The sequence below is a fragment of the Scomber scombrus genome, chromosome 24, assembly GCF_963691925.1.
Source record: "Scomber scombrus chromosome 24, fScoSco1.1, whole genome shotgun sequence".
Classification (NCBI taxonomy): domain Eukaryota; kingdom Metazoa; phylum Chordata; class Actinopteri; order Scombriformes; family Scombridae; genus Scomber; species Scomber scombrus.
This window is the reverse complement of record NC_084993.1, coordinates 4,057,317-4,074,911: the sequence shown is the minus strand read 5'-3', so window position 1 is coordinate 4,074,911 and position 17,595 is coordinate 4,057,317. Positions and strand designations below refer to the sequence as shown.

General features: G+C 39.7%; 2 protein-coding genes across 2 annotated transcripts; one reads left to right on the top strand and one right to left on the bottom strand.

Moving 5' to 3' along the window:
- The first annotated feature begins 4,591 nt into the window (after positions 1 to 4,591).
- zgc:112023 (PI-PLC X domain-containing protein 1) lies at positions 4,592 to 7,656 on the top strand. The gene is made up of 7 exons (XM_062414555.1): positions 4,592 to 4,864; positions 5,498 to 5,634; positions 6,043 to 6,168; positions 6,334 to 6,489; positions 6,609 to 6,721; positions 6,996 to 7,066; positions 7,173 to 7,656. Exons 1-7 carry the CDS (start codon positions 4,762 to 4,764, stop codon positions 7,421 to 7,423), a joined length of 957 nt encoding a protein of 318 aa, XP_062270539.1. The 5' UTR covers positions 4,592 to 4,761; the 3' UTR covers positions 7,424 to 7,656.
- A 777-nt stretch (positions 7,657 to 8,433) lies between these two features.
- LOC133976333 (NACHT, LRR and PYD domains-containing protein 12-like) lies at positions 8,434 to 16,511 on the bottom strand. The gene is made up of 17 exons (XM_062414518.1): positions 16,284 to 16,511; positions 16,020 to 16,177; positions 15,841 to 15,949; positions 15,628 to 15,741; positions 15,412 to 15,484; positions 14,998 to 15,202; positions 13,122 to 14,916; positions 12,707 to 12,874; positions 12,398 to 12,571; positions 12,106 to 12,276; positions 11,654 to 11,827; positions 11,377 to 11,550; positions 10,712 to 10,885; positions 9,961 to 10,134; positions 9,541 to 9,714; positions 9,395 to 9,441; positions 8,434 to 9,290 (listed from the first exon to the last, which is right to left on the bottom strand). Exons 1-17 carry the CDS (start codon positions 16,370 to 16,372, stop codon positions 8,761 to 8,763), a joined length of 4,503 nt encoding a protein of 1,500 aa, XP_062270502.1. The 5' UTR covers positions 16,373 to 16,511; the 3' UTR covers positions 8,434 to 8,760.
- Between the last annotated feature and the right edge of the window lie 1,084 nt (positions 16,512 to 17,595).

The following is a 17,595-nucleotide window of genomic DNA, read 5'->3' as shown; positions in this document are numbered from 1 at the left end:
CTATAAATATAATGATATACTGTATACATTTGAATTTTATTGCCATATTTATTTTATGCTTATTCTGTCTATGAAGATTTTGATGTTTGTACATAAGGAGGTTTAAAGGTGTCCAAACATTTATTTTATTTATTTCTCCTCCTGGGTAACTTATACTTATACTCAATATACTCAATTTATATCATAACAATGGTGAAAAACATACCTGATTATTATTATTATTAATAGAAGAGATGCTGACGTGATAATTGGAGCTCCTCTGAAGTTGTAGGGATGGGTTATTACTTCTTTTTTTTTTTGATCAAATGTTTATTCTATTTTCATTCAAACACAAAACAAATAGTGATGTACAGCCACTAAACTTACCGTAACATTTCCCTCCCGTAGTCGCCTTGATGAGAGAAGCCAAAGATTAAACATTTGTATTTTTCTCTCTTTTATATATTTAAAACAAAAAGAAAGAAAAACCAGAAACCTCCTGAGTGGATTAACTTGCTTTTTTAATATTTCACCTCCTCCTTCATGTCCAGCTAGTCTCCCACCTCCTAATCTTAATTCATCTGATGTCATAACTTGAATGGCCGTTTTTGTTTTTTTTAATTGGTCACGTAACTTTGACGATGAGCTGTCTCCACTTTTAATTAGAAAAGCTGTAGTGATGTAAAACTCACACTGTTTTAATATCATCACAAATTCTGAAAAAAGTCTTTAATGTAAATAAAACTGAATCAGTTAGTTAGTTTGAGTCATTTTTTTAAAGAATAAATGTGAATATTTTCTGGTTTCTTCAGACTTTTTGACAGTAAACTGAATATTTTTGAGTTGTGGACAAAATGAGACATTTAAGGACTTTGAGAAACAGTTTTATGGATCAAACAACTGATCGATTAATTAATAAAAATAATAATTAATTGACTGAATCTCTTCCTCTAAATCTCGTCTGCAGGTCATGAACTTCATGAACAAACTGGCAGGAAACGAATACGTCGGCTTCAGTAACGCAACGTGAGTCCAACAAACACAAAAAACACATCAACACACGTTTTAATTAATATTTATTTGTATTAAAGTGAATATTATAACAGTTTTGAGGTCTGAAAGGTTCTATGAGGTGAATTTTAGCTGCAACACCGGAGAGAAAATCCTCAGTTTTATGTAACCTGTGCTGAGTCGTGATGTTTTTAAAGCACAAACCCCCCCCCCTCTCTCTGTGTGTCCCAGTTTCCAGTCGGAGCGCGAGACTTGAGACAGAAACTTTGCCGTCGGCTACTACCTGAAGGAGAAGAAGGTGAGGTCAAAGGTCGTTTACAGCTGAAGGGCTGAGCAGGAAGTTAATTTAATCTGAAAACCTGCAACCTTATTTATCACATATCACATAAATTGTCACATTTATCATTTATTTCTACTTTCTTCATTCCACAGTTTTAACCATTTGCTTTATTTTGGTTTAAGGGTCAGTAACAAATAAGAGTTGGCAAGATGTGCAATTTAAAAATATGTTAAACTAGTTTTAAAAGCAGCATCAGGTTTGTTAAAATGTACATTTAGTATTTGTGTTGGTTTTATATCATTTGAAATGACATTTGCACCATTTTTTTTAGCCAAAAGTAAGACTGAATGCTCCTGAAAAGTGACGTAACTGTTTTGTGGGTGAATCTCAGATCCATGCGGGCTGCAGTAGGTCTCCTGCAATATTTGTGGCGGCTGTGATGTAATTCAACTGAAGACTCATCTCAGAAATCCACCTTCTGCCACTTTTCCAGTGTTCATCCTTTTAGCAGGCTGTGGGCCTTGGCAAATGCCACATGTTTTTTTAATTGTCTTTTGTTTAGTGCTGGTTTCTGGGTACTGATTGGACCACGGAGGCCATTTTGAGACAGAATTCTACAAACTGTTGTGGTTGACATGGGGACTTGAGGTGACCGGGCCTGGTGGAGCTCTGCTGCAGTGGAAAAGGGGCTGGGTTTGGATTTTGGAGCCAAGAAACGGTCCTCCCGAGCAGTTGTCTTGCGGGTCTGCCAGACTTGGGCTTGTCAAAAACATCTCCAGTTTGTTCAAATATTTTTTCTTATTCTTTGTACTTGATGCTGAGACACATTGAAGGTGTCAGCCACCTGTATAGCGCCAAATCACAACAAAATTATCTCAAGGCACTTTACACATAGAGGAAGAAACCTCAGAGAGAGAGAGAGAGAGAGAGAGAGAGAGAGAGAGAGAGAGAGAGAGAGAGAGAGAGAGAGAGAGAGAGAGAGAGAGAGAGAGAGAGAGAGAGATAGAGAGAGAGAGAGAGAGAGAGAGAGAGAGAGACAGAGACAGAGACAGAGGGACAGACATTGAAGCTAGAAAGGTCCGGGACTGGAATCTGTCATCCGGACGTCTACAGGGTCAGATTGCCTGTGAGACGAGAAAGCACAGGGTGAATGTTAGGCATGTTGTTAGAGGTCAATTTGCAGTTGATGTGAAGGTCTGGTGTGCTGGGGTTCTTCTTATACACATCCACTAATTGAGTAATCAATGATTGGTCATAGGTGAGGCTGTAATCTAGTCTTTGCAAAAAGTGACTCAGTGGGTTTTACCAAGCTGCGAATGTTAGAATTTTTTTTTTAGCAGTTTTGTTTGGTACCAAAACATTCTTTGAAAAGATGTTGGGATTGAGATGAGCTATTTCTTGTAAAATAAATTGATTAGACATATATTTGAGGGGCACTTACGGTCAACTTGTACCCCAGAGACAAGACTTTTGTCAGGGACTGGTGAGAAAAGGAAGATAGTTTCGCCGTGTCCGTGTTCGGTCTCCGTGCTTCGGTTGACGTGCACAGATGGACCTAAACACAGCAAACACAAACCTCAAACTGTCTGATAACAACAAGGTGACACATGTGGAGGCTGAGCAGTCATATCCTGATCATCCAGACACATTTCATCACTGGCCTCAGCTGCTGTGCAGACATGAACTGACTGGTCACTGTTACTCGTCTTACTCTCACTGGTTAGAAATATAGTTTTTAAACCCAACATGGTTTCCACATGACTGACAGTTTTATTTGTCAGTCATATATATGTATTCTTATTTGGTTTGTACACACACATACTGTACATACCAGTAATATGAAGTCATATCTGTATCAGCAGAACATGATGGAATACTTTAATTATCAGGAAATACTGCAAGATTAATTATCACCACAACTATAACACTGTTGTTTATGTGCTGAATATTTCCTTTCTTTTTGTTTGCTGCTAGTTTAATTATCCAAATAGTGATGAATCAGATCACTCAATCAAACTAATATTGATGATTTATATGTAGATTCATGTTTCACATATATAAATCAATGATTAATTATCAAAATGCCAAGATGATTGTTTCAATATTCCTTCATTGGACTTGAACATTGCTTTGACTTTCCAAGTGTATAAAACATTTTTGCCATCTTTAAATAAAGTTTTCATTTCGTACTCATTAGTATTCCTCATTATTACAATTCTCTCCTGCAACATCTATTTATTTATAGTTATTCCCAATTCAAATCAGTCTCCAGTCAACTTGGACAAACACTGCTCTCTGTCAAAAAATGCTATAAGTAAGTTAAAGATCAAAGTGTTGAACTGATAAAGGACCAGTTGGAAGTTTTGTGGCCATTGGTCCAATCTTCATGATAGCCAGTCAATTTCAAGTGAAACCTCCACAGAAATGACTGGACACCTCAATAAGTTTACCTTTGCTCATTTTTTAGCGTGTATCCCATTTCTAACTTTTAACAGTGGAGCCCTTTCTGGTCAGTTTCATACTTGATCCCAGCTGTCTTTTTTTTTTTTTTACACTTATTACATAAAGTAGTAAATGTGTCATCATTTCAGTGTCAGTATAACTGTCAGTGCTGTAAGTGGAGCATTCATCAATGAAGAGTCATTTCATTTAATATAGATATTACATACATTGTAACTCTTCTAATGAATCATTCATAAATATTCCTTTAGAAAAGTGTTTATCCAATTCAGACTCAATCTATTAACAGCTCTATGTCCGCTATTATAACAATTAACAGAATAAATCCATGTCATTCTTTAACTTAAAGTTGAATATTCAACATTTTGGAGATCTGATTTTGTGGATTTCGTCATTAAACCATACACCGTAATAAAAGGTGCAGGTCTGAGTCGAATCGTAGTGAGCTAAAAAATAAATAAATGGCAGCTTCACTAATGCAAGCAATTAAATAAAATAGCATGTGCACCAGTTAGAGGTTACTCACAAATTGTTGAGTAGAAACATGGCGGAGGATGAGGATAGAGCAATGAGTGACGTCACAGGCTGGTGGGGAACGATTGTCTGGGAGGCGTTTATTCTTCCATCAAGTCCAAGGACGGTTTCCTGGTCCTGAGTCAAACAAATGAGAGAATCAAAGTAAATACAGCTGTAGAGACATTCTTTAAAATCATTTCAGTTTCAACATCTTTAGTGGTCAGAGTTTTATGTTGTCTGACCCCACTGGCAGATTTTCTAGCTTGAACTCATCAAATTTCACAAGTATAAAGAATATTTATTAACGTTTCATGGCAGGGACAGATCTTGTCCTTTTTTAACTTTTGTTTTGAAAGTTTACTTCCTCTGGTTTTATTTTGAAATCCATAACAGGACGCGCTCGTATATTATTAATGCGTGCATAAAACCCGGAAGAAGAGAGTGTAAACAATACCGTAAGTAATGCAAAGAGTAAAGATGAAACAGTGATATAATATTTTTTAGATTAAATAATCATGGAGGACAAACAGCGGCTGCAGCTCGGAGGAAGCCCGGACTGGATGTCGCGTTTGCCGCAGAATCTGCAGGATGAGCCGCTGTGGAACCTGGCTCTACCCGGTAAGACACAAACACTGAGGAATAGATGATAATGCAGCGATAATGATGTTTAGCAGCTGATTCTCCAGTTTTCCAACACTTACTCTTGTAAAAAAAGAAAGAAAAAAGCCCAAATGCTCTTTAAACCTGATTTAATTTGCTTATGAAGGCAGAATAAAGGGCGATTTCACTGCTTTTCCCCTCCCATCCAGATCAAAAACCACTATATACTTGTCAAATCTTGATCAGATTACCAATGACACTGCAGAGTCACATTAAAACCTATGTTCACATTTGCAAAACCTTTATTCTATTTGTGAAAACAGCAAATAAAAGGGCGATTTCACTGTTTTTTCCTTATCTTGACCACATTAGATCAAAACCCATTATCTTTAGACTTGTCAAATTTGGACTAGATTAACAAGGAGACTTCAGAGATGCATTAAAACACCATCTGAGATTTGTGAAACCTTTATTATATTTGTGAAAACTGAAAAAAGACCAGCCAGACCTTTAAAATCGGGACTTTTTAATCAATGTGTATTACGTCTCCTTGTTAATTTAGCCCAAAACAGAGAATCAGCAGCTAAATACCAGTATATATGTTTCCCTTAGCTTTCCCCTTAACCCATCTTCCCCTCCATATTTCTCCAGGAAGCCACGACAGCATGTCTTTCTGTTTGGACGTCTCCTCTCCTGTGCTGAAATCAGAGCCCTGTCTCCTCAGACTGACTGACAAGCTGTTTCCCTGCTGTACTCGGCCCTGTGTCTACCGCTGGGCCACCACACAGGTACTGGTACTGGAACATGTGGGTCTCAATTTAGGGGCCTATAACGGTGTAGTAGCCTATGTTGGTCACTCATTAAGACAAACATTTACAGGTTTATAGACTATACAGTATGCACAGTGTCAATTATGTCAAACTGAGAAGCACCTTGACAAACTACATAGCAAATACTCACATTTGATAATCTGTAAACTGTGAATTTGTGCTTAAATATACAAGTAATGTATGCTCTATCACAATAGTCATATAGACTCATTTTCTAAATCAATCAACGGCGACAGAACTGGAGTTACTGCGACTAGCATTTAATTACACATTTTGAAAGAGAGCTGTCTGTAGCTTTACATGTTCTATATTTTTCTGTGTTTATTTTCTGTCTCTTATTTTCTTTGTGTGTGTGTGTGTGTGTAGCAATCTGTCCTCAGTGATCAGTGTGATCTTGGTATTCGTTTCTTGGACCTGCGGATCGCCAGGAAGCCAGCAGAAGGAGTCAAATTGTTCTTTGCCCACGGCATCTACACACTGCTGACTGTCAAGGTACTCGCACTCACACACACGTTTGCTTATATATATGCATACATACTTAGATATTAAACATTGTGATGTGTGTGTGTGTGTGTGTGTGTGTGTGTGTGTGTGTGTGTGTGTGTGTGTGTGTGTGTGTGTGTGTGTGTGTGTGTGTGTGTGTGTGTGTGTGTTCAGGAGGCTCTGGAGGAACTGGCTACCTGGTTGGATGCTCATCCAAAGGAGATCGTGATCGTCTGCTGCTCGCATTTTGAATCGCTGACTCTTACAGATCACACTCGCCTTGTGGAGTACATCCTATCCCTGTTTGGAGAAAAACTCTGCTCCTCGCAGGTAATTAGGGCAGAGGAGAGGAAGAAAGACAGAAAATTATTGGAAAAAAGTGAATGAAAAACGTTAAATTTGAATTTATGGACTTCTTAAAGTGTGCATATGTGTGTGTTTCTATGCAGGACATTCCCACCTTGCGCTCCTGTTGGTCCAGAGGTCAGCAGGTTATTGTTTCCTATGATGACCAGCAGATGGTGCAGCAGTACCCTGAACTGTGGACAAGAATACCTTACTGGTAAATAAACACACAGCAGAGATTATTTTAAACTGGTGCATGTAATGGTTTTAATAAATTAAGTTACATAAGTTCTAAATAACTCCAGCGTCTTTGCTAGAAACTTCTCTTTTCTACAAATTTTTGCTATAATCAATCAACCAATCTTTATTCATATAGAGCCAAATCACAACAAAAGTCATCTCAAGGCACTTTACACATAGAGCAGGTCTAGACCGTACTCTTTAAATTTAAAGAGGCCCAAAATTCAAATTTAAAAACTTACTGTCTCCAGGTATGCTGACAGCACAGACCCAAAGAAGGTGATTGCTTACCTGGAGGATCAGAAGCGCAGTGGGAGACCAGGCGAGTCTTATTTTAGTAGTTTACTGACTTTGGTTATATTGAATGAATGTGAGCCTACATGATTATCTTTTTCAGACTTACTTAACTGTATGGTTTTGTTCTCCAGCTGGTTTTTTCGTCAGCGGTCTGAACCTGACAGAAGACGCTCCCTACATCTTTCTCCATCCTTTCCAGAACCTCAGGAAGATAACGACGAAGGCTCTCTCACCGCTGCTCGGCTGGGCGAGCGAGCAGCTGCCTGGACCCGAGGCGGGAAGAGTCAACATCCTCTGCTGCGACTTTGTGGCCATCAGTGAATTCTGCTCACTTGTGATTGGCCTAAACTACAAACTGCTGGGTGGAGCAGGAGCTACTTGAAAGTTGGCTCCCCTCTCCTCTGTCCTGTCTGCAGGATGCAAAGAGCGTCTCCCAATCCACAGTAACACTTCTGTCACCTTAAGTGTCTTTTTTTCTGCCAAAAATCATCACTGTTTGCACTTGAGCCAATTTCAGTATTAAATATAAATGATATGCACTCGGAGATGGCACGTTTGTTTACTTTTACATGTGACTGTGCCAAAATCAGTAAACTTTGTTGCTGGAAGAACACATTTATACACTTATTCACTCTCATTCACACTTACTGTGTATTAGTGCCTGAACATTATGCACTTCATTATTGTGTTATTTCTAATGTGTACATATTCAGTTGTTCCCAATGCATTTTATGTTTTGTTTTACTGCATGTTAATGACATTCTTTCAGACATTATATGAATAAATACTTGCGCATATTTTGACTCAGTGCATTTACTATTATCGCAACTCTATGGTAAATGAAGTCGTATCTATACATATTTGGCTTTACGTACAAGTTTTATAGTTTTGTCATTTTAATTTGAGAAAAACTGATTAAATTAGACGTATACAACTATCAAATTATCCAACAGAACAAACAAAAGCATTAAGACAATAAATATGATAAAACACTGCTGAATATGGAAGGAGAAGCACTTTCAGAAGTGAGAAGTAGCTGAAAGGTTGAGTCCTAAATATAAGGTATACTACATTAGTGTAATAAGTCAAAGGTGGAAGATAGTTCAGTGAAATGAACAGGTGGATGTGATGAATCTGGCTAAAGAAATGATAACCTTATGAGTTAATAAATGTGAGATATACACAGCACACTGTACTGAGAGACTTTGTTAAAAACTGTGCTGGTCTTGTCAGGATCCTTTACAAAAAGCGATGTGAAACTGATGTGGAAAGTACAAGCGATACTGTGCTTACTTACGATAAATGAAGCTTCATATTTTAGACTGAATGCAGAATTATTTTTATTTAAGCTGACAAGAGCAAATACCACATTTGATGGTTGGATATAAAAATAAAACAAACTGTACATGTGACACATTAAGCTGCAAAGCCCTGTAAGATAACGTGCCACCCATTTAGGAAATATTTGATAGTATTTCTTTATATAATATACAGATATATACAAGTATTAATTATTACACAAAGGTGCGGTTTTTAGATAATGTCAAAAACACATTGTCATTCAGCTAAAGCTAAGCTGTTTTTGGGAAGTCTCTGTGGGGATTGCAATGTCTGTTTTTCACTTTGGTCCAGACTGAAATATCTTAGCTGCCCCCATTATACCAACTTAGCATCAGCATGTTAGCATTGTCATTGTGAGCATGCATATGTTGGCATGTCCTAACACAAAGACACTGATGAATCAAGTGACAAAAACCCAAAACCAGGGTAGAGGGGTTCAGTGAAGGGGCAGTGGAAGGTGTACAGGTGGCTCAGTGAATCAGATGAGACACTGTAGTAGGACAGAGAGCCAGCAGGCCAGTCCAGATACACTCCAACTCTGTTAGAGGAAGAGGAAGGAGGCGTGAGAAGAGCTGTTCTTATGTTATTGTGCCAGGCATAGTAACATTTATCAGTGAGCTCTAGACTCCATGACTTCTCATTCCACCCAAGCCTGCTGCCATCTCTAGCCCCTCTCCTTCTGAGTCCTCTGTAAGTCACTCCAATGTCGACCCCCGTTTCCCAGTCCACCTCCCAGTAACAGCGACCACTCAGACCTGTTGTGCACAGCACCTGATAGCACCAGTCGAATCTGTCGGGGTGTTCGGGATATGGCTGCTTCTCTGCCGACAGCATCACCTTTCTGTTGTTGTCAGACAGGACGACGTTTTTGTGTGTTGTGTTTGGGTCCAATGTGAGTTCGCACGAATCTTATGGAGAGAAAAAGAAGAAATGTAGCAGCACTGTGGACCATTTTGGGACTGAATGGATGTCTGATAAATTTAGCACAGAAAGTTAACATTTACACACTTACACTTCCTCAGACCAGATTTCAGCCATTGCACGCCACCATGATCCACACTGGTGGAAAAAATTAAGTCAGACATGAATGCATACAGAAAAAAACCCTTCCAAACAATCTTTCCCTGTATCCTTCTTTTAGTAATTGTTTCTCTATACCTGAGTGATTCCAGTCTCCAGCGTTGATCTTCTAGTGCAGAAGAGAGTAGATTTATACTCGAGTCTCCTGGGTGATTGTAGCTCAGGTCCAGCTCTCTCAGATGGGAGGGGTTGGAGCTCAGAGCTGGAGCCAGAGAAGCACATCCTTCCTCTGTGATCAGACAGCCTGACAACCTACACAAACACACACACAGTTGAGGTGTTTTGTTGACAAAAGAGCCACGCTGTGCCCCTAATTAAAGTGATTTCCTTGTAATGCTTTCTCCTTAAGCCCCTGCTAGGAAATTAGTTACGGTGTCAGAGAACTTGAGCACATGTGGAGCCCTCTTAAAAGACTCTACAGACGTTGCTCAAAATTGGCGTTTAGGATTGTAATGGTAGGAAAAGCACAGATGAATAAAATGAATGACAGTTGCTGACCTGAATGTCTCAAGTCCACAGTTTTGACTCCGAAGTCCAGCAGAGAGCATCTTCACTCCTGAGTCCTGCAGGTCATTGTTACTCAGGTCCATCTCTCTGAGGGTAGAAGACTTGGAGCTGAGAACTGATGAGAACTCCTGACAGCATTTCTCTGTGAGTGTAGTTTGACTCAATCTGAAAAATTGAAATAACATCAGTTGTATTTTAGGTGTTTTAGCTTTCCGCATGGCTAGTGAACAGATACGGTTTTAGACAAATTATCTTAGCAAGGTAGTTTGAACCTGCAGTGCAGAACTATTGACTCCAATTTACACAAACACTGTCTTTATCATTGCCACAGACCCTTGATGCTTGATTGGCCCAGTTAACAGACACAAACCAATCACTGCTGGTTGATATAAAATGCATCACTACCAATGTGCCAGTGGGGGAAAGTCGCTACACACACCCAATTTAAAAACCCTGGTATACTGCGAAATACTGCGAAATTAACTTGGTGATTATAGGCTTGATCAGCATTGTGTGAACTTATTTTGCAAGGGCTTGAATGTAACGTATGTTCATTTATATGTAGAAATTCTGCCCTCCAGCTTTAGGGGTTTTTCTGTTTTCTTGTAGGACCTTTTCATGAACGCCACAACAGTTGAACAGAACGCTGACAATAAATAAAATATATCGCTCACTTACTTGTGTATCACTGCCTACCTAAACAATTTCTAACACCACTGACAATGTTAAAATAACATCTGACCTGAGAGTTTCCAGTGTGCAGTGTGAACTCTTCAGTCCAACAGAGAGCTGCTTCACTCCTGGGTCCTGCAGGTTGTTGTTACTCAGATCGAGCTCTCTCAGACTTGAAGACTGGCGGCTGAGAACTGAGGCCAGATCTTCGCAGCTTCTTTCTGATAGCTTACAGCCACTGAGCCTGAAGGATTTCAATCCGTCAATTCACACACACTGAATAAAAACATTTAATTGAAAATAAATGTGACAAATAAAGGCTAAATATTGTATGCTTTGTTATAAAATATGCTTGCTTATTTTTAAAAAGAAATTGTTGAAAAGTAAATGTCTGTAAAATTGTATTGTCTTGAGCATTTTACTTTACTACCAAAGTAGTAGCAGTCTAAATAGCATTCAGAGAAGTGGTATTAGTGAGTTGTATTCTATAGTAGAAGGAGTCAGTAAAGACAGGGCAAAGAAATGTGAATGTGAAAAAGCATCCAACAGTGTAAAGTTCGACTTACACAAGCAAATAATGTAAATTTGTTTCCTTTTTTGCACAATTATCTGAGACATACTGTAGATGCTGGATTTTTGCAAACATTTTGGGAAAGATTAAGGCCAACCCAAATCACATCAACCACAGAACTAGATATAAAGATACATGTGATGCAGAAAACCTCAAAACCTGACCTGATATTTTCCAGCGAGCAGTGTTGACTTCCCAGTCCAACAGTCAGCAGTTTCACTCCTGAATCCCGCAGATCATTGTTACCGAGATCCAGCTCCTTCAGAGTGGAAGACTCAGAGCTGAGAACTGATGAGATCTCCTGGCAGCATACCTCTGTGAGATTGGTTTGATTCAACCTAACAAAAAGGGACAGACATATTTACTTGTATACTGTACAGTATCAAATTCAAGTTTCTCCAAAATCAATTTGGATTTCTCTAATCTAAAATCTGATCTAACCTGAGCGTTTGGAGTGGGCAATATGGATCATCCAATCCAACAGAGAGCAGTTTCATTCCTGAATCCTGCAGGTCATTGTCACTCAAGTCCAACACTTTCAGAGTAGAGGACTTGCTGCTGAGAACTGATGAGAACTCCTGGCAGCATTTCTCAGTGAGCCTTGTTTTGTTTAACCTGATAAAAAGAAGAAAAACATTGTTATGTTTCACTTGTTATGTAAGCTTTCTAGAGAAAAATTGGTTTAGTGTCTTAATCAAGTACACATAACAAAACAAAAAAATCAGTTTGTCTAAGTTTGTTCACTCTCAAAATAATAGGATTGCATCTTATATAACAAACAATGCAACAGCTTGTAATGTATGTCCACAAATCCTACACAAATAAGACCAAACAGCATGCAATATTAGAGTTAGAACTTAGTGATACATAAAGGTGTTATAACGTGATCTAACCTCAGAGTTTCCAGTCTACAGTGTGGACTCTCCAGTCCAACAGAGAACAGCTTCACCCCTGAATCCTGCAGATCGTTGTTACTCAAGTCCAGGTCTCTCAGACTAGAGGACTCAGAGCTCAGGACTGAGGCCAGAGCGTCACCTCTCTCTGATAGATTACAGCCACTCAGCCTGAAGAAGAATTTAAGTCAGTTCACTTATTAAATACAAAACATGTTCTTTAATATACTATTCCCTTTAAGTATCGCACCACTGATTCATTTACTTCCTATGTTACATAACTTATCCTAACCTGAGTGTTTTCACTGTAGAGTGTGGACTCTCCAGTCCGACAGAAAGCAGCTTCACCCCTGAGTCCTGCAGGTCATTGTAACTCATGTCCAGCTCTCTCAAACTGGACGACTTGCTGCTGAGAACTGATGCTAACTCCTGACAGCAATTCTCTGTTAGATTGTTTTGGTTCAACCTAGGAAAACGAATAGAAACATTTTATTTTATCAGATATTTCGGTTTACAATGTGTGTCATATTTAAGTTCATTTGGGCAAGAAACATCTCTAGCATCAGAGGAACACACATTTTTATCTACCATATCTTCTAACCTCAGTGTTTCCAGTCGACACTGTGGATTCTTGAGTCCAGCAGAGAGCAGCATCACTCCAGAGTCCTGCAGGTTGTTGTTACACAGATCCAAGTCTCTCAGACTACCAGAGCTCAGAACAGATGCCAGACCTTCACCGCTTTTCTCTGACAGGTTACAACCACTCAGCCTGTAGAAAAACATGCAACAACAGTGTATTTTTAACATTTTTATTATTTCTGATCTCATAAAAGACTAATATTAATCCAAAATGTTACACTAAATAAATACTATGTTGTAGCCTGAAGGTACTAAGACATATAAAACAAGCCAGTAGACTGTCGTGTTTAAATATTAATGTGTAACTACTGGTGTACCTATTTCTGTGGAGGTGATAATTAGTTTCTATTAGATTTGTCCAGTTTCTGTGAACTTACAGAGACTTATTGGAGGCTTTGACCACTGGCAGCAGCCTCAGAAGACCCTCCTCAGTGGCTGAGTATTTCTTCAGGTCAAACACATCCAGCTCCTTCTCTGATGACAGTAAGATGAAGACCAGAGCTGACCACTGAGCAGGAGACAACTTGTCTGTGCTGAGACTTCCTGATCTCAGGTACTGTTGGATTTCCTCCACTAGAGAACGATCATTCAGTTCATTCAGACAGTGGAACAGATTGATACTTCGCTCCGGAGAGAGATTCGTCCTGATCACACTCTTGATGTACTGGGCTGTTTCCTGGTTGCTCTGTGAACTAATTCCTCTCTGTGTTGTGAGGCCGCGTAGGAGAGTCTGATTGGTATGCAGTGAAAGACCCAGGAGGAAGCGGAGGAACAGATCCAGGTGACCATTTGGACTCTGTAAAGCCATGTTCACAGCACTTTGGAAGAGATATGATAGTTTAAGCTGGTCTTTTAGTAGTTTGGACCACCAGGGTTTCGACTGGGACAAGCGATTGATACCAGAGTCTGTGAAAGTCAGAAAGACGTAAAGAGCAGCCAGAAACTCCTGAATGCTCAGATGGACGAAGCAGAACACCTTCTCTTGGTACAGCCCTTTCTCCTCTTTGAAGATCTGTGTGAACACTCCTGAATACACTGAGGCTGCTGTGATATCGATGCCACACTCTGTCAGGTCTGATTCATAGAAGATCAGGTTTCCTTTCTGCAGCTGCTCAAAAGCCAGTTTTCCCAGAGACAAAATCATGTTCCTGCTCCCTGGATTCCAGTGTGGATCTGTCTCAGCTCCAACGTAATACTTGTCGTTCCACATTTTGGCTTGCACCAACAGGAAGTGGATGTACATCTCAGTCAGGGTCTTGGGCAGCTCTCCTCTCTCTCTGCTTTTCAACACATCCTCCAGAACTGTAGCAGTGATCCAGCAGAAGACTGGGATGTGGCACATGATGTGGAGGCTTCGTGATGTCTTGATGTGGGAGATGATGGTGCTGGCCTGCTCCTCATCTCTGAATCTCTTCCTGAAGTACTCCTCCTTCTGTGGGTCAGTGAACCCTTTGACCTCTGTCACCATGCCGACACACTCAGGAGGGATCTGATTGGCTGCTGCAGGTCGTGTGGTTATCCAGAGGCGAGCAGAGGGAAGCAGTTTCCCCCTGATGAGGTTTGTCAGCAGCACATCCACTGAGGTGGACTCTGTAACATCAGTCAGGTCCTCATTGTTGTGGAAGTCCAGAGGAAGTCGACACTCATCCAGACCGTCAAAGATGAACACAACCTGGAACTCTTCAAACCTGCAGATTCCTGCTTCTTTAGTTTCACCGAAGAAGTGATGAATGAGTTTCACCAAGCTGTACTTTTTCCCTTTCAGCAGATTCAACTCTCGGAAAGTGAATGGAAATGTGAAGTGTATGTCCTGGTTGGCTTTGTCTTCAGCCCAGTCCAGAGTGAACTTCTGTGTTAAGACTGTTTTCCCAATGCCAGCCACTCCCTTTGTCATCACGGTTCTGATCGGTTCATCTCTTCCTGGCAAGGGTTGAAAGATGTGTTCGCATATGATTGTGGTCTCTGGTCTGGCTGGTTTCCTGAAAGCTGTTTCAATCTGCCTGACCTCATGTTCATTATTGACCTCTGCAGTCCCTCCCTCTGTGATGTAGAGCTCTGTGAAGATCTGTTTCAGAAGTGTTGGGTTTCCTGTTTTAGCGATGCCCTCAAACAGACACTGAAACTTCTGCTGCAAACCACGTTTGAGTTTCCGCTGGCACATGGCAGGAGTCTCTGCATAAATAAAAAAACAAATTAGTAAATGCCGCAATAAATATGACCATCATGCTAAAGCTGTAAAAAAAACTAACTTACTGCTCTGTAGACGGTCAGCCAGCTTCTCCTGCTTTATTGTCCTCAGGAAGTGCAGTGCGATTTTTAGAAATGCCTCTCTGCTGTTCCTCAGGTCCTCTTCCTCCTCACCATCCATCATCTCTTCATCCAAACACTCTGAGCTAAGAACCTTCTGCATCCTCTTTAGCTCCTTCCTCACAAAAGTGATAATGCTCTCCTCAAGCAGCTGAAAAGCAATCAACGACAAATCCATCTGTTATAAACTGGAAGCCTGTTCGTCTAAATGTACCATGGACAACTTTAGGACAGAATTTTATGGATTTTATGGTTGTTTTAACTACTTCTATGTATGTGTGTGTGTGTGTGTGTGTGTGTGTGTGTGTGTGTGTGTGTGTGTGTGTGTGTGTGTGTGTGTGTGTGTGTGTGTGTACATACCATAAATACAGAGTCTGTTTGACTCTCAAGGGCAGATTGACCACTATGGATCTCTGATGTCTGCTGTTGAAGTCTATAGAGGAAAACACACCTCATTATTGAATATCCATGTTGGTACTGGCTGACTTCCAGTATTATAGTACTTAAAAAACTTCCTGTTTACAGTGTTACAAGACAAACTGGAAAGACAGACTGAAATAACAAACAATGCCTTACTCTGTTTCAGAAGAATGATGTCCTTTCAAGCCAAGAGGTTGTTCTCTTGACATGTTGCTCTTCATGGACACACAGCTGGATACAGGAGAGACTGGTCTTTGCAGCTGTTCTGGACTTTAACACAAACATAGCTTTTACTTTTGATACTGAAGACTGTATGGATCAATGGTTCAACCCCTCTCAGGTGATATGATGACAAACTTGTTGCCTTACTCTGTCTCAGAAGAATGATGTCCTTTCAAACCAAGAGGTGGCTCTCTTGACATGTTGCTCTTCATGGACACACAGCTGGATACAGGAGAGACTGGTCTGTACAGCTGCTCTGGACTTTAACACAAACACAAATGTTATACTTTTTTATATTAAAAGACTATATAGAACAATGGACCAACTCCTTTCAGGTGATAAGATGATAAACTTGTTGACATACTCTGTTTCAGAAGAATGATGTCCTTTCAAACCAATTGGTGGCTCTATTGACATGTTGCTCTTCATGGACACACAGCTGGGTACAGGAGAAGCTGGTCTCTCCTGTGTCTGCTGTCCTGGCCTTTAACACAACAGAGTTCTTACTTTTAATAATAATAATAATGTAGGCAAAATTAGCTACTGTGTAGGCTCTGACAGTCATGGAAAGTTTGAAATCCTCATATTACCTTTGAGCTTTGGTCCTGCAGTCATGTTCTCCAAATGCAGTTATTATGGAGGGAGGGATACCCTCATCTAACCCCTCAGGCAGTTCCATTATAGAGCTTACACCTTTACACAAAACACATCCAACATGTTATGTCACTCACGCTAAAAATGAAACTGAAAATGCTTTTGAGCCTGGTGTGTGGCAGAAGAAGAAAATGGTAGAAATACAGACGATTGCTTGTTTTGGTAATGATTCTTTTTCACCACCAAAGGTTATAAATTGGAAGATGCTTACCACCCACATGATGTTGCAGAGATTGTATAACTTCATTTGTAGAGGAGACATTTAGAAAGGAGTTTCTGTTTATTCTCCAATGTCAGTCCAGACTTCTGAACAAAACACGGATTCTACATATATGGGCATCAGGAGGAGCAAGAGGCGCCCTCCTGAACCTGTGAAGCAATCAACCTGTCAATCACAACGTAGCCACAACCTAATGCATACCCTGCTTTATCGTCAAATATAAAATCGGGGAGGCCAACATTTCACAAATGAACATCATACTGCATTGAAGAAGGCTTTAAACTAAGCCAGAACTCCCCGCCTGGTCAAAATATAGAAAACATAGGAAAAAATGTGTCCAACCGCAGTAGTTCCACTTTAAATCCACTAGATGGTACAAATTCTCAACATCATATCTTCCAACAGAGCAACTGATCAGTTTAGGAAGGTTTATGAAGGACTGAATTGACTCAGAGCAGTGTCAAATTTTCCATTCCCTTAAAGAGCCACGAACCAAACAATACTTCTATAGTATTTTTACTCCACTAATTTGACAGCTTAATATTTTACTTCCAAACCAAACTACTATTCTTACCAAAAAATGCTATTATTAATTTTTAAAAAGTAGTTAAATTTGACGTTTCAGTGCTGCTTGCACAACAATGCATCTGCAAAACTAATTAATTAATGTCATATATAATAATACAGTTACTTAAGTAAGATTGGTAAGACTTTAATTCATAGTGGAGTACTTTTATATTCTGGTACTGATACTTTTACTGAAGTAAAGTGTTTGAATACTTCCATCACTGCAAGGCTGCCCTATGATCAAGACAAGGAAATACTGCAATGTACCGTTACTGCACCATATTAAGCAATTTAACACTGTCTTATATGTTGAAAGAAGATTGTTTAACAGCAGCTACTTTTAACAATGTTGTACTATTAACGTTAACATACAATTAAAAAAAGGATTATAAGAAAAGCTCACAGTAGCCTACCTTTTTTTGTGGTGAAAATGAGCTGCGTCACACCGAAGTGAAACTAAA